Genomic DNA, 16,319 nt, shown 5'->3' with positions numbered 1-16,319 from the left:
ACCAGCAGCTTCTTTGGACAGCAGAAGCCTTTCGCAGTCTGGGCTGATGGTTGAATCCTCGTTCTCTCACCAGATGGGTTCCCCTCCACATTTCTTCATGGGATTCTAATGATGGATGCCAGCCTTTTCAGCTTGGGAGCACATTGTGAGAGATGCCCAGTTAAAGGATGCTGGTCCCCTTCCCAAAGGAAGTGGTTTATCAACTGCTTAGAACTTCGGGTCATCTGCCTGGAGTTAGGGAGCGCCTTACAGAACAAAACGGTTCGAGTTTTCTCTTACAGTGCAAGAGTGGTGGCCTATGTCAATCATTAAAGGAGCACCAAGAGTACCCTTCTATGCTTGGAAGCCCAAATGCTGTTTCGATGGGCGGAGGCCCATCTTCTGGTGCTCTCGGCAGCACATGTAGCAGGCGTGGACAATATATAAGTGGATTTCTTCAGCCGAAAGTCCCTGGATCCCGGGTAATGGTCACTGTCTCAGATAGCCTTCACCTGTATAGTGAATCGGTGGGGGCTTCTAACATGCGACCTGATGGCATCGGCTACCAACAAGAAGGCGGATCAATTCTTCAGTCGAAGACGAGAGCCGGGAAGTAAAGGTCTGGATGCCATGGTTCAACCCTGGCCAAAGGCAGGTCTTCTCTAAGTTTCCCACCGTGGTCCATGATAGGCCAATTTCTATGCATGATCATTGCACACCAAGGAAGGGTGACTGGCCCTAGATTCCCATGGTATGCAGACTTGGTACGTCTGCAGCAGGAACAAAGTCTCAAACTTTCCTGTCATCCCTGGCTCCTCACACAGGAATCAATTGCCCTTCGGGATCTAGAACGCTTTGGTCTTACAGTGTGGCTCTTGAGTGTGCAATGCTAGTGTGCAAGGGCTACTCGGAGGGAGTGGTCTCCACTATTCTGAGGTGTAGGAAAAAGTCAACTGTAACAGCTTACGCAAAGGCCTGGAAGTGTTTCCAAACTTGGTGCACTCGGAGGAGCAAAGACTGGAGTTTGTCTATGATCTTGGTAATACTTGCCTTTCTCCAGGAAGGTCTAGAAAAGGACATAGTGGTTGGTTCCCTGCGAGTTCAGATAGCTGGACTGTCCTGTTTTGTTCCCAGAATCAATAAGAGCACCCTTGTTGCACATCCTGATGCAACCAGATTTTTGAAGAGCGCATTACGGCTTCACTCTCCAGCACGACAGCCTTTTCCAACATGGACTCTTAATCTGGTTCTCCAAGCTCTAGTGGGTCTGCCCTATGAGCCTCTGGACCATGCTTCCTTGATGCTTACTATCAAGATGGTATATTTGCTGGCAATGACCTCTGCCCGGAGAGTGCTGGAACTTCAGGGTGGGTCCTGCAGAAATCCTTTTCTTAGGATAATGAATTCAGATGTGACCTTATGCACAGTCCCATCTTTCTTGTGGAAGCTGTGATTTCCAGCTTCCACATCAACCATGAAGTATGTTTTCCTTCCTATACATCCTCTGGTTTGAGAAAGCATGATTGGGTGTTAAAATCATTGGATGTACACAGACTTACTGCGATATCTAGAAGTTATGAATTAATTTTGATTGTCAGATCATCTGTTTGTGCTGGCTGGAGCAGCCTGTAAAGGTCGGCCGGTATCCTAACATATTGTGTTTCCCCTTTCCCTCCCTCTCCAAATTCTTTATCTCGATAATAAGATGTATTCCCTTCCCCCTTATCCTCTTGGTTTCATGTTAGTTATTTCAGCATTGTTTGTGAAAATCTTTTAAATTTTTTCTTTTAATGCTATTTTTACTTATATAAAGCATTTTATTGTAAACTGTTTAGATATAAGACGGTATATCAAGAATCCTAAATTTTCCTTTTAGTATGACAGACACTCTATTCCTGAACCTGAGGGACGTAACAAAGCAGTCCCTCAAGCTTAGGGTGGGACAGATGAGCCTGCCACCAGAATCAAAGATCCAATTGCAGAGACCTGTTTGTCCTCCACATCTACTCTGTAACACTTCGTGAATGTATGCAGAGAAGACCATGCGGTGGCTCTACAGATCTCTTCTGGGGAAACCACAGATGATTCTGCCCACGAGTAAGCAACGCCTCTTGTGGTGTATGCCTTCACAGATATAGGTAGATGTTTTCCACTTTCAATATAGGTGCAAGAAATGGCTATATGGATCCATCTTGAAATCATTGCTCAAGTTTCAAGTTTATTAGTTCTTACCTCGATAATCTTCTGTCTAGTAGACACAACACTCAATTCCTGAAGTCCGCTCTGTCAGCTGTGAATTCGCCTGCTTTCTACCTCATAAGACCTGACAATTCAGACATCTTGTTTCTTTGGTGCAGCCTTGACAAGAATAGAGGCATTGGCTACTGTGTTAATACTTTCCAGGGAGTATCTATACATATCACCCACAATCTTGGTGCAGATTGTGTTCAAGTTAATGACTTGTTCGTTTTTCACCTTCTTATGTATTGCAAATATATCTATTATATATTTGCTGATATGTTTCATGATATCTCAGAACAGAGTACCTGTATCCCTCCTCCCTCTTCCATTTCCTTTCCAGGGTTGACTGTTTGCTTTGCTACGGCTTCATTGACTTGTCGATCAGAACGCCCAAGTCTCTTTCCTGGGCTGTCTCTCCAAGTACCACCCCGGACATCCTGTATTCATGCATGTGATTTTTGTTACTGACACGCATCACTTTACACTTATCCATGTTGAACCTCATTTGCCATGTCGATGCCCATTTCTTGAGCTTGATTATGTCACATTGCAGATCTTCACAATCCCCCCCTGTGTCTTCACTACTATGAATAACTTTGTATTGCCGCAAATTTAATCACCTCACTCGTCATACCAGTGTCCAGATCGTTTATAAAGAAGAGCAAGGATCCAAGCACCGAGCTCTGCGGCACCCCACTGGTGATGCTCTTCCAGTCCGAGTATTGTCCATTTACCCCAACTGTCAGATATCTAACTGTTAAATGCATTTAGCCAATCTGTCAGACGTGAGTCTTATTTTTAAAAAAACTGTATTTATTGACTGAAGTTATGCCATATTCTTCCATATCTCTTCCTACTCAAGCTAGCATGATCTGTTTTCAAAGAATTTGTCATTTGACCACAACCAGAAGCAAGCTAAAAATCCCTCACAAAATGCTCTTCTTATGTCACTAGATACACAAGTTATCATTGGAGTGACCTAGGGTGGACTCTTTGTCTTTTAGTCACTCTGATTCAGAAATTGAGTCTTCTGTTTATTTTTATAGGCGATCCCCAGAGGATCCAGCTGACCCATCACCTTTGCCATTAAATACATCTCCAATTCAGGATATTAAAGGACTCTCAGTACTGCTCCTGGGAAATAACATAAAATGTAAATCAGGGACAAAATCTTTCAGATGAGTGTTAGTCTGTAGGATAGCAATTCATCAACTCTATATTCAGGATGCAATATTCCTATTAAAAAGGTGCTATCCTGGTTTTGCATTATAAATGAACTATGGAGTTTATTTTAGAAACATCTAGATGTGTAAGTAGGGATTTTATAACACCACTATTTGTATTTGTGTTATCCCTGATGAAGGGATTGAAAGGAAGCATGACAAAAAGCTAGACATGACCTTCCTATGTTACATTTTGAAGGCTTGTATATATTAAATATACACATTGTCATGCAGGGGTGGCTTGTAAAACGATTTTAAAGTTGTTTTTCACAGTTTCTGAGGGTGGGGTTCAGGTCCCCCACTTTCGTAGACCCCAAATCGCTATTTTATATTTATGGTTTTTGTTTATTTTTGCTGTTTCTGGTGCAAATTTGTGATGGTGGCCATCTTGGATTTTTTAAAAATCAATCTTTTTTTTCTAACTTTTATTTCTTCCTCAGAAACTCCTCGATTTGACACAAAATTATTTAGGATGGACTCCCTAGTCCCTAATCTAAACTAAATTAAACTTGGCATGGTTTACAGGTAATTCAATAAATGAGGGAAGGACATAATAAGAAATTAGAGGTTATGAAGAGGATAGCTAGCTTTACATTTTCAATAGATAGCTTTACGTTTTGGAGAAAAGCCAGGTTTTCAGATGCTTTTGGAATAATTGGAATGAGCCTAGGTTCCGCAGCGGGGCAGGAAGGTTATTCCAAAGCTCAGTGAATTTGAAGAAAAGGGATTTCCCTAATTTACCTGCGTACATGACGCCTTTTAATGAGAATGAGAAAGAGAGAAAAAAAGAAGAGAGAGAGAGAGAGAAAAAAAAGAGAGAGGAAGGGAGAGAGAAAAAAAGGAGAGAGAGGAAGAGAAGCTAAACTAAACCTTAAGTTTGTATACCGCATCATCTCCATAACGATAGAGCTTGACATGGTTTACAGGTAATTCAATAAATGAGGGAAGGACATAATAAGAAATTAGAGGTTATGAAGGCTAGCTTTACATTTTAAATAGGTTTACGTTTTGGAGAAAAGCCAGGTTTTCAGATGCTTTCGGAATAATTGGAATGAGTCTAGGCTCCGCAAAACAGAGAATGCTCTGTCCCTAGGTGTAGTCAATGGTGCTGCATTCACCCATCCCCCCTTAACATCATAGACACTGTATAGTATAGCATGCCCATAAATTTGACAAATAGGCCCATGTCATGTAACATTAAATCTATACTTGGCATCTGTTGAGAGCCAATTAAGACCCTTCAGATTAAAATCACATGAATCCGTTTTTTGCCCTGGCTGCAGTGCTCCCCACAGCCTGCAAGCTGCCAAGTTTCAAGTTTATCGGTGGTCTGAGATGCTTAGGTTATATTTTAATGTCTAATTAATGAAAATCTGCTCCGTTTACACTGGGAAGCTTTTTGCATGGAATGGCCAGAGATAGGGGGATTATGGTCAGTGGACTGAGAAGCTGGGGAATTCCCAGTGCCACTGTTAATTTGACTGACCACTAGATGTGCCCGCATTCCCCCAATTCGTGCAAACTTTACCTTAGTTCTTGGACTAACTCGATGCATTTTATTTTCTGCTGAGCTGCCTCTTAAAATGCATCGAGTTAGTCTCTTGGATGGGGCAAGGGCTCGAGCCGCTTGGAGTTTCGGTCGGAGGCCACGTCACTGGGTCGCGAGACGGCGCTGCCCTCCGAAAGTGAGAGTGGGAGTCCCCGGCGTGACGTCACGGAAGGGGGCGTGGCGCCGAGCAGCCAGGTTGCCGGCTGCGCGCGCCGGGGTTGCAGCAGCAGCGAGGACGGAGCCGGGGAGCCAGGTAGGTGCCTTTCAGGGGCTGCGATGCTCCAGCCGGTCTGGTGGAGAGAGGGAAAGGACGCAGTTTGTAACGCCTCTAGATAAGTAGGGGCTGGGGATCTCTTTTGCTAGCTGCTAAAAAGTTGGCTACACTATTAGACTTGTCTCTTTGCTTGCTGTGCCAGAAGGAAATGAACTTTGATTAATCCTAGGAGTTTCTAGGTCATTGTCTCAAACTTTTTTTAGCTCCTAGAAACATGATGGCACTTAAAGGCCAAATGGCCCGTCCAGTCTACCCATCCGCAGTAACCATGTGCCTATCCCAGCCTTCCTTGAATTCAGACAGTCTCTGTCTCCACCTCCTCTTCCGGGAGACTGTTCCACGCATCTACCACCCTTTCCGTAAAAAAGGATTTCCTTACATTACTCCGGAGCATATCACCTCTTAACTTCATCCTATGCCCTCTCATTGCAGAGTTTCCTTTAAAATGAAAGAGACTCGTCTCATGCACATTTACATCACGTAGGTATTTAAACATCTTTATCATATCTCCCCTCTCCCACCTTTCCTCTAAAGCAATGGTTCCCAACCCTGTCCTGGAGGCAGGGCCGGATTAATCAATAGGCCCAGTAGGCACGTGCCTAGGGCCCGAAACTGTGAGGAGGCCCCCTGAAGGAGGACAACACCTTGTCAACGGCAACGGGCCCCCCCTACATCAACAGCAACGCCCCCCCCCCACATCAACCCTCCTATCTCTCCCTTCCATGCGAATCCTGATGACCCAACGAGAGGAGGGAGCAACAAACCTCCCTCCAGCAGTGTTGGCAGCCTCAGCATGCTAAACAGGCTGCTTTGTGGCTTTTTCCTGCTGGCGAGTCCCTCTGCCGGCAGGAAAAAGCCGTGAAGCAACCTGTTTAGCGTGCTGCGGCTGCTAATACTGCAGGAGGGAGGTTTGTTGCTCGGTCATCTCACTGGGAGAGTCAGCAGGATTTGCATGGGAGGGAGATATAGGAGGTTCAGTGGGGGTTCGGCTGGGAGGGAGGAGAAGCGGTCTGCCTTGGGCGCTCCAAGGCCTGGCACCATTACCGTCGGGCAGCAGCAGCGTTTACAATTGGCTGCTGTTGCCGGCTTCAGGCCTTCCTCTCTGCCGGGTCCTGCCTACTTCCTGTTTTCATGAAGACAGGACCCGACAGAGAGGATGGCCTGAAGCCGGCAACAGTAGTTAATTGTAAACACTGCTGCTTCCCGATGAAGTTGAGGACACCAAGCCTTGGGTGACAGAAGGAGGAAAGGGAGCAGAGGGGGAGAGAATTGGGGAGAGTGTTTCTGTACCCAACTAGAGGGAGAACAAAGATGAGGGAAGGAATGAAGGAGATGCCAGGGCTTTGAGGGAAGAAGAGATGCCAGGGCATGGAGGGAAGGAGGAAGGTATGCCAGAAACAAGGGGGAAGGAAGGAGGAGATGTCAAGAGCATAGAGGGGGAGGGAGAGATAGAAGAAAAGGAAAGGAGAGAGATATCAGGGAAGGGATGATACCAGACTGTGGGGTGGGAAGGAAAGAAAAAAGAGAGATGCTAGAGCATAGGGGAGGGGGTGGTGACAGAGATAGAAAAATGGAGAGGTGACAGAGTTGAAATCAATCATGTAAAAAGGAGAGGAGGGGCACAAGATAGATAGTTTATGGAAGGAGCATAGAAAAAGGGAAGATGCCATATGGAAGAGAGAGAGAGAGAGAGAGAGCGGACACTGGATGGAAAGAGCAGAGAGGGCAGTGAATGGAAGGGGTGAGACAGAGGGTGAACAGTAGACGTAAGGGGTAGAGAGAGGGAAACAGACACTGACTGGAAGTGTGGGGGAGAGGAGGGACAGACACTGAATGGAAGTGTGAAGGACAGGGGGAGCAGACGCTGGAAGGAAGTGGGGAGGAGAAAGAAAAAAGGGCACATGCAAGATTGAGGGAAGAGGATAGAGTTTGTTACTTGAAGGGGTGAGGGAAAGAGGTGGCAAGCTATGTGAAAGGGAAATTGAGGACTGAATAGTAAAAAAGATTATCCCAGGACAAGCAGGCAGGTATTCTCACTAGTGGGGTGATGTCATCCGACAGAGCCCCGATACGGACATCTTGCAAGCATGTCTTGCTTGAAGAAACTCAGAAGTTTCGAGATGCCCGCACCGCGCATGCGCCAGTGCCTTCCCGCCCGATTCTCCGGGCGTGTCTCCTCAGTTCTTTTTCTTCCGCGGAGCTGAGAAGTCTATCTTCAATTTGCGCCCATTGAATCTCTTTTTTGCCTTCTATTTTGCCGCGGGTTGAGTTCTTTTGGCTCTCCTGTGCCTTTCTTTCTTTCTTTGATTTCTTTTTTCAAAAAAAAAAAAAAAAATTTTCCTTCCGATACCGGGTCGGCCGCGTGGCTGGGGCCCCGCGCCTTCGACCTTGCGGCGGAGCTTTTCAGGCCTATGTCCCGGCCGATTACCGGTTTTAAAAAGTGTAGCAAGTGCCAGCGCGATTTCGCTCACGGACCCTCATCGACGCTGCTTACAGTGTCTGGGACCGGATCACTTCCCGAAATCGTGCCAGCCTTGCTCCACTCTGACGGCGAGAGCGTTTAAGCGCCGCTGTCTACTGTGGGAGTCCATGTTCAAGATGGAAGCTTCATCGGATCCTGCAGCTTCGACATTGACAGGTGCTTCGACTCCTTCAGCGAAGCCCTCTGCCTCCCCGGCTGCTTCAGGCCTCCTGAAACCAGCATCGTTCACACCGGTTTCGGCCCCGGCTTCGGCGCCGGAGCCTTCCTCCGTCATACATTCACCTCTCATTATTGTCTGGATACTTTCTCCAGACGGGATGGACAGTTTGGTCAAACAGTGTTACAAAATGTATTCTCCTAAGTTGTCAACTCTCCCACCATCCCATTGAGGTTAGCTTGGAGGTCACCCACTAGTGAGAATACCTGCCTGCTTGTCCTGGGATAAAGCAATGTTACTTACCGTAACAGTTGTTATCCAGGGACAGCAGGCAGCTATTCTCACGTCCCACCCACCTCCCCTGGGTTGGCTTCTCTGCTAGCTACCTGAACTGAGGAGACACGCCCGGAGCATCAGGCGGGAAGGCACTGGCGCATACGCGGTGCGGGCATCTCGAAACTTCTGAGTTTCTTCAAGCAAGACATGCTTGCAAGATGTCCGTATCGGGGCTCTGTCGGATGACATCACCCCACTAGTGAGAATAGCTGCCTTCTGTCCCTGGATAACAACTGTTACGGTAAGTAACATTGCTATTTAGACAGAAGCAGAAAATAAATTGAGAAGGAAGACAAGAGAAGAACAGGAGGAAGGGAGCAGAGAGAGACATGCCAGAGCAGGGGGAAAGGAGAGGAGACAGATACCAGACCTGGAAGAAAGAAAAGAGGAAGAAGACAGATAATAGATCTGAGGGGTAAAAAGGAGGAGAGAGATATGATAAAATCTGCTGGGAGGGAAGGAGGGAGGAAGGAAAGAAGGAAGGAGAGAAAGAGGCAGAGAAAGGGGGAGGGGGGCTGTAAGTACATTAGAAAGAGTACAGAGAAAAAGGCTTGGACGAAAGGGGAAAGACAGGAGGCAGACTATGGGAGGTTCACTCAGAGGGGGAGAGAGAGGGAGACCTGGAACAAAGGTAGAAAGGAAAACTGACACTGGATCTGGGGAGGGAAAAGAGAGAGAGACCTGGACCCGATGGGGATGGATTGTGAAAGAAATGTTGGATGCAAAAGAAAGAAAGAAAGAAAGATTGGATGCACAGTGAGAAGGAAGTGCAACCAGAGACTCATGAAATCACCAGACAACAAATGTAGGAAAAATGATTTTATTATCAATTTAGTGATCAAATTGTGTCTGTTTTGAGAATTTATATCTGCTGTCTATATTTTGCACTATATTTGTCTATTTTTCTATAGTTACTGAGGTGACATTGCATATTTTAAAGTCATCTACCTTGACATCTTTGAAAAAACCCTGAACCTCGTAAATGATAATTAACATTTTCTCTGCGTATAGTGTGCTTTGTGGTTTTTTAAAATATTTTTTGTTTACCATTATGAATTAATAAGATATTGTGTGTACATGAAAATGAATGGAAGAAATTGGGGACAGGGCTAGAGCGGGGCTGGGGGTGGGGCTAGGGCGGGATTGGGGGCGGGATTGAATATTAATAGATGTCCCGTTTTGATGAAAAAAACAAATGGTCACATTAGCCATGCCCCATGCCTCCTGTTCATATGCAAAATATAAATTGGTGGGCTTCCCAAAGCCCTGCCAGCTGAAGATCTCTTCATCTAGGAAGGAAGGTGGATTTGTTCAGAGATGTTTGGAGTTTGCTCTGGTATGGTAATCTTTGTGGTCTGTTTTGAATTTTGAAATAAAGTGGAAATAAAAAAGTAAATAAGAAAATGGGTAAATACATGGGGGCGGGGCAGGGGGGCCCAGTGGACTTGTGTGCCTAGGGGCCCTCAACGAATTAATCCTGCCCTGCCAGGAGGACTGCCAGGCCAGTCGGGTTTTTGGGATAACCCTAATGAATATGCAGGAGAGAGATTTGCATTTAATTGAGGTGACAGGCATGCAAATCTGCCCCATGCATATTCATTAGGGCTATCCCAAAACCCCGACTGGCCTGGCGGTCCTCCAGGATAGGGTTGGGAATCGTTGCTCTAAAGTATACATTTTTAGATATTTAAGTGTGTCTCTATACGCCTACTGATGAAGACCACACACCAGTTTAGAAGCTTCTTCTCTGGACCAATTCCATGCTTTTTATAACTTTTTGAAGGTGCGGCCTCCTGAATTGTACACAATATTCTAAATGAGGTCTCACCAAAGTCTTATACAGGGACTTCAATACCTTCTTTTTCCTAAGGCCTGCATTTGCCCACAATGAACAATGATTTGGACCCTGTAGATACCTTATTAGTTTTTATGGAGCTTTTCTCATTTCCAGAAAACCTGCTTGTTCCAATTGATTGAAAACACTATATTGAAATCCTCCCCCCCCAGGTAGCAAAGCAGTTGGAGGACTCCTACTCAGCTGCAGGGGTGTCAAAGTCGGTCCCTGAGGGCCACAATCCATTTGGGTTTTCAGGATTTCCCCAATCAATATGCATGAGATCTATTTGCATGCACTGCTTTCATTGTATGCTAATAGATCTATGCATATTCATGGAGGAAATCCTGAAACCCCAGCTGGATTGCAGCTCTCGAGGACCGACTGACACGTGGCTTAGAGAAAACATTGGACAGCACTTTCAAATCATAGGGATCGAATGAATGAATGCAATCCACTGTACAAACATGGGAACAGGGACTGTAAACCAGTGAGTCTGATATTGGTAATAGGGTGATACTTTAAAAAGTCATATCTTGCAGGACATCAGGAGAAGATCCTGACACATATACTTGATGAAGCTTTTGTGAGATTCGGTAATCATGGCCTATCTGCACTCCAGTGATGCTTTTGACTGTTGTGAATATGTAAAAAATTAATGTGCAAGGTGATCGGCATGGAAGTAGTATGGAAGATGTTACGTAAATTAGGTGTTTGAGCAGCAGGACAGAGTGTAATTGTTAATGAAGTCCACTGTGCTGAAGGCAAGGTGATCCGTGAGGGTCTTTGAGCTTGGTACTGGGACTGCAAAAAGCTGATCACATTGGCGTTCAATTTTCTTGATCTCCCAGCCTGATTTTGTGGCACTGAGGTTAGGAATTGTTAGTAACTTTTAATAATTTGATCCTCTTTGATGTATAGAGAGTGCCAAAAATGAGTCTTTATCAACAGATTTGTTGTTAAAATAAGCAATCGGCAGTAATTTCTCCTTCATTTATTTGGGACAGAAAGGCCAGCTCTCAGATATTTCAGACCTTTCCCATAGAATATGTTACCACAGAAATTGAGGGAATGACTATCCTTGACTTTTGTAAGAAACTGAAAGTTTGGCTTCTTGTGCAATCTTATGGTTAAAGGTTACATACATTAATGTTCCTTATTCTGTTTTAGATTGTAACCAATTTTTTATTGACTGAAAAAAGGCGGAACCATAAGAAAACAGCAAAATAGAAAAGACATCGAACAGAGGTGGGAAATCCGCTAAAACAAGGCATAACAGTGCAGTCATGTGTCATTTTTATCCACCCACAAACCCCCAGGAATCCTAGACATTCCCTCCAATCCCCCCTTTCTCCCCGCCCCTACCCCCCAAGAATGGAGTGGGTTGCAAGGATGCCTCTGTGACGCACGGGAGTCCAAGCCCAAGGAAGGACCACGAAGAAAGGAAAGGAACATGCTCCTGCCCAGGGTCTGGACTCTGATGACCCTAGGGCACTTACCAGCATAGGGCAAGAGACCTTCCAAGAGACAAGCCCCTCCCCCCATCCCCCCTGGCATAAAGATCAACAATGGAGAGATTTAGCCTGTGATTATAGAAAATTATTAAAGGAAAACGGCAGAGTGTATTATTCTACCCAAATGGTTACTGATATGACCAGTGTTACTACATATTGTCGCTCACAACACGAAAATCTTCCAACCCCAGATATGCTCATTTAAAAAAAATAGAAGTATGCAATATCAGGGACTCGTGTAACCTTAATTTATGTTATTTTGGCAACTTAAATAATAGACAGGATGATTCATGTTTAGCGGGCTTGTCTTGGAACACGTTCAACAAACCAGATTGGTCTTCTTTTCATAAGATTATAGAAGAAGTGCGTGATCGGACTGCTGGGCATGATGACCACTGGTTTGACCCAGCAGTAGCAATTCTTATGGCCTTTCGATAGCTGCAGTCCAGCTACCATGAGCAAAGCTTCTTCAGAGTTTTGAGGGAGCTCCATGAATGATGTGTTCTGCTCCTAGATCAAGGTATCTTCCCAATGGAATTAAGTCGAATGATTGTCACTCCTATTGTTAAAGATCTCAAAGAATCTTAATCCCTGTGTTTCCTAAACTGTTAGAAGGGCTGGTCAGTATTCATTCTGGTTTCAGATCACTTCACAGCACAGAAACAATACCTGTTTCTTTATTAAATCACTTAAGTATTTTATCGTTGGGACAAAATGCTTTGATTTTGCAATTAGATTTGAGTTGTGCCCTTGATTTAGTTGATCATGGTATTTTATTGCACTGTCTCGATTCATTGGGTCTCTCAGGTAATGTCTTCTGCTGGTTTTAACAGTTTTCTATGATTTCAGATATATCAGGTCAGAAGAGATGACATTTTCTCTCATAAATGGAGTAAGCCATGTGGCGTTCCTCAGGGATCTCCCCTTCCCTATCTTTTTTCATTGAGTAAGGAATGAATTACAAGTCTTACACTATATTTATGCAGATGATATTACCTCGATATTTCCTGTTTCCTCAAATTTCCCATTAGAAGTATCTTAGATGGCAAAGGATTTACTTTTGATGACTGGATGGCCAGTTTTAAGTTAAAATTAAATAAAGAAAAAACTAGAGTTTTCTTGGCTTCTGTTAATAAGACAAATGAAAAAAAAATGGGATTAATTACATCGTTATTCCGACAATAAAAATTTTAGGGGTCCAATTAGATTGGAATTTATCAATGAAATCACAAGTAGATTCAGTAGTTCGAAAAGGATTTAAAATGCAATGGAAGTTAAGATCCATTCATTCTTATTTTGAACCTTATCCGTTGCAACTATTGGTACAATCTCTTTTATTAAGTATTCTAGATTATTGCAATATAATATATTTAGTGGGTTCCTATAAAAATTTCCAAAAGTTACAAATTATCCAAAATTCTGCAGTGCGTCTGATATTTAATCTGAAAAAATCCGATCATATTTCCATTTTTTACCAGAAATTACATTGGCTCCCAATACGGGCCAGAGTATTATTCAAATTGGGATGTTTGGTTTAGTTCCTTCTTACTTATATACTCATCTTTCATTTTCTTTACCAAAACAGTCTTTGCAAAATATTACTTATTTTGCTTTTCCATCAGTAAAGGAATGCAAGTAGAAAAGATATGTAAAAGTCTACTTTCTCCCAAGTGGCCAAATGGGAGTCTATAATTTGACCATTAATTTCACTATCATCCTCTTACATGCATTTTAGAAGATTAGTGAAAACTTATTTGTTTAGTAAATTTGGAAAATGATTATTGTATGGTTTTTAATAGTTTGCACTGGTTTTACCTTTTGCAAATAGTATAGAGCCGCGAGGAAGCTGCGATTCACAACTAAAGTTTTATGTTTGTTATGTTTTTATTTGCAGATTGTAAAGTGCTGTGATGTTTATGGCCAGAAGCAATTTATCAATCTAGATTTGTATAGAGGAAACATTTGAAATGCATGGCAACAACAGTTTTCAAAAGCGGTTTGAAAATTGCCCAGGTAAAAGCATCTGCAGGGATGACCAATGCAGGGACTTTTTACTGCAGCCTGGGTAGGTCAGAGGAGGGAGGGGATGATGCACTTAGGGGCTCTTTTACTATTGAAATATTTTGTAGGCATATCCTTTTGTTCCACTCATTTATTTATTTTGCCTTGGTTTTGGGGGGGAGGGCAAGGAGCATGCTTTACGCATGAAAGTATTAGTTAGTGCATTCACATTGGTGCAGACTAAGAGGGCTGATGCTGCAAATGGTGCCCTCCTGCCATCTAATTGAATTTTTAAAATTGGTTTAATCGCCAATTAAAATCTCATTTAAAACAGTAGGTGCCGGAATCGTGTCTAAGGTCAGAGTTGGCCTAGTTTAGACCTTAAGCAACTTAGGGCAACGAAGGCCTTTAAAACCGTGGCCTACGTTACTGGCACCTACCTTAATGTGATTGATATGCGATCAACGCCGTTTTTGTAGGCCGCCGTTGATTAAGGCGCCATTTGCAGAATCTGGCCCAAACTGAATTAACATGAGCGCATTCGCACATCCCATATACTAATGGAAAGATTAGTGCAGGATTTGTAAAAAAGCAAAACAAAATCCCTAACTATTGCCGTACTGAATCTGTGCTTAGTGCATAAAAAGTTTTTCATATAGGATCTAAAAGTGTATAGTACAAAACAATGAGGAAGAATATTTTAGAAAATGATAAAACTACAGTATTCTAAAAGAAAGCGGGGGGTGGGGAGTAACACATGAGGAATAGGCTGTGTACCTCTACCTTACACCTGGTATATATTCTGTAATAGACATGTTAGGTATGTGCAACTGTAGAAGAATATATTTAGATCAGTTTTAAATTGTTGTATGGATGATATTACATCTAAGGTGCTGTGGTAATTTATTCTAGAGTTGAGGACCTTGGATGGAAAAAAGAGATCAGGTAGTGTCATAAAGAATTTCACAAAAGGAGAGAATTGCAAGGTATTGATGCCTCAGGTGAAATCTCATTTAGAATATTGTGTGTGGTTCTGGAGACCATACCTTCAAAAAGATATAAAAAGGATGGGGACGGTCCAGCAGAAGGCTACTAAAATGGTCAGTGGTCTTCATCATAAGATGTATGAGGACTGACTTAAGATCTCAATATGTATACTTTGGAGGAAAGATGGGAAAAGGGAGATATGCACATGATGCGAGTCTCTTTCATTTGAAAAGAAGCTCCGGACAGAGAGGGCATAGGATGAACTTAAGAGGTGATAGGCTCAGGAGTATTCTTACAGAAAAGGTGGTAGATGCACAGAATAGTCTCCCAGTAGAGGTGATGGAGATAACGATTGTGTCTGAATTCAAGAAAGCGTGGGCAGGCATGTGGGATCTCTTAGGGAGAGGAGGAGATAGTGGATACTGTGGATGGGCAGACTGGTTGGGCCATTTGACCTTTATCTGCCATCATGTTTCTATGTTGGAATGATCTAAGTGATCTTGTCAGACAGTAGGGGATCAGAAATCTTGAAAGGAAAAGGAGTTGACCTGAACTACAGATTTTGAACACAAGTACCATATATACTTAAATATCAACCAAGGAACCCTTTTTCCTCCAAGAAGTGGGGAAAAAGGTCGACTTGAATATTAACTGAGGTAAGACATTTGGGTCATCGTGGTGAGCCATCTACAAAGACTAGAAGTCCTTGTCGTAATTTTTAACACATTTATTAACTGTTGTCTTTCCCTCTTCTCTCCCAATGACTGATGCTGCTGTCTTTTCCTTCCCCCAAGACTGGCTCTTCTGTCCTTCACCCCCCCCCGATGACCAGCACTAGTATCCTGCCCTTGCATCCTTCCCAATGACTATCTGTGCTACTTTTCCCCACATTATGACCATTGCTGTGCTGCTGTTCCTCCCCAAGATGACCAGTGCTTCTGTTATCCACCACACCTCCATATCTGGTGCTACCCCCGTATGACCGGTAGCATGCTACTGTCCCTCCCTCTGCCTTCCGCCACCACACCAGATGGCCAGTACTTGTGTCCTACTCCTTCACTCTGCCCCCCCCACCGATGACTCTAGTGTCCTACCCCCATCCTCAATGACCATTGGCACGCTGCTGCCCCTCCTTCCACAACCCCTCCCCCAAGATGACTGACGTTGCTGCCATATACCAGGACCCTCGCCCCACTGACTGACATCGCACTTATCCACGCTGAACAAGCTGCCAATGATCTGTGTTGGGCCGGTATAGGGTCTTGAGCTTCTGCGCATGCTCAAGGCCTGCTGACGCCTTCTGGCTCCGAGAGTGCAGGAGCTGTCAGGCCTTGAGCATGCGCAGAAGCTCAAGGTCTTACACTGGCCCAACACAGAGGATTGCTGGCAGCTTATTCAGTGTGGGTATGTGCAGTGTCGGTCGGGAAGATGGTCCTGGTGTATGACAGCAGTGTCGCTAAACTTGAGGGAGGGGTTGTGGAAGGAGGGACAAGAAGCATGTGGATAAGTGTGATGCCATTTGCGCACCAATTGTCAGAAGGGAGGGGAGAGGAGACAGCAGTGTGCCAGTCATTGGGGAGACTCGAATATAAACCAAGACCCCAATTTTGGGGCCATTTTTGGCCCCAAAATCTCAGTTTCTATTTGAGTATATACGGCTATACCATAGTAATTTGTATGACAGCCAGTGGGCTGTGTTAAGATGTACTTAGCCCAGATTCTAAAGGGCTCAAATCCTATAC

At 44.0% G+C, this 16,319-nt stretch overlaps 1 protein-coding gene across 3 annotated transcripts in view; it reads left to right on the top strand.

The window, feature by feature from the left end:
• The window catches only part of ZC3H12B (zinc finger CCCH-type containing 12B), a 111,417-nt gene that overhangs the window by 71,060 nt on the left and 24,038 nt on the right, over positions 1-16,319 (top strand). The window contains exons 2-3 of one of the 3 annotated variants that reach the window (XM_033945679.1): positions 11,246-11,323; positions 13,484-13,602. The exons of 1 other annotated variant lie outside the window; for it this stretch is intronic. In XM_033945679.1, the coding sequence (XP_033801570.1) occupies positions 13,561-13,602 (42 nt within the window). In that variant the 5' untranslated portion in view covers positions 11,246-11,323; positions 13,484-13,560. The remainder of the gene's footprint in view (positions 1-11,245; positions 11,324-13,483; positions 13,603-16,319) is intronic. One more of the 3 variants, XM_033945678.1, reaches the window with a different exon arrangement.

Source organism: Geotrypetes seraphini, chromosome 5, assembly GCF_902459505.1.
Source record: "Geotrypetes seraphini chromosome 5, aGeoSer1.1, whole genome shotgun sequence".
NCBI classification, from domain to species: domain Eukaryota; kingdom Metazoa; phylum Chordata; class Amphibia; order Gymnophiona; family Dermophiidae; genus Geotrypetes; species Geotrypetes seraphini.
Note: the sequence above shows the minus strand (reverse complement) of the source record. Positions and strands in the feature narration are given on the sequence as shown.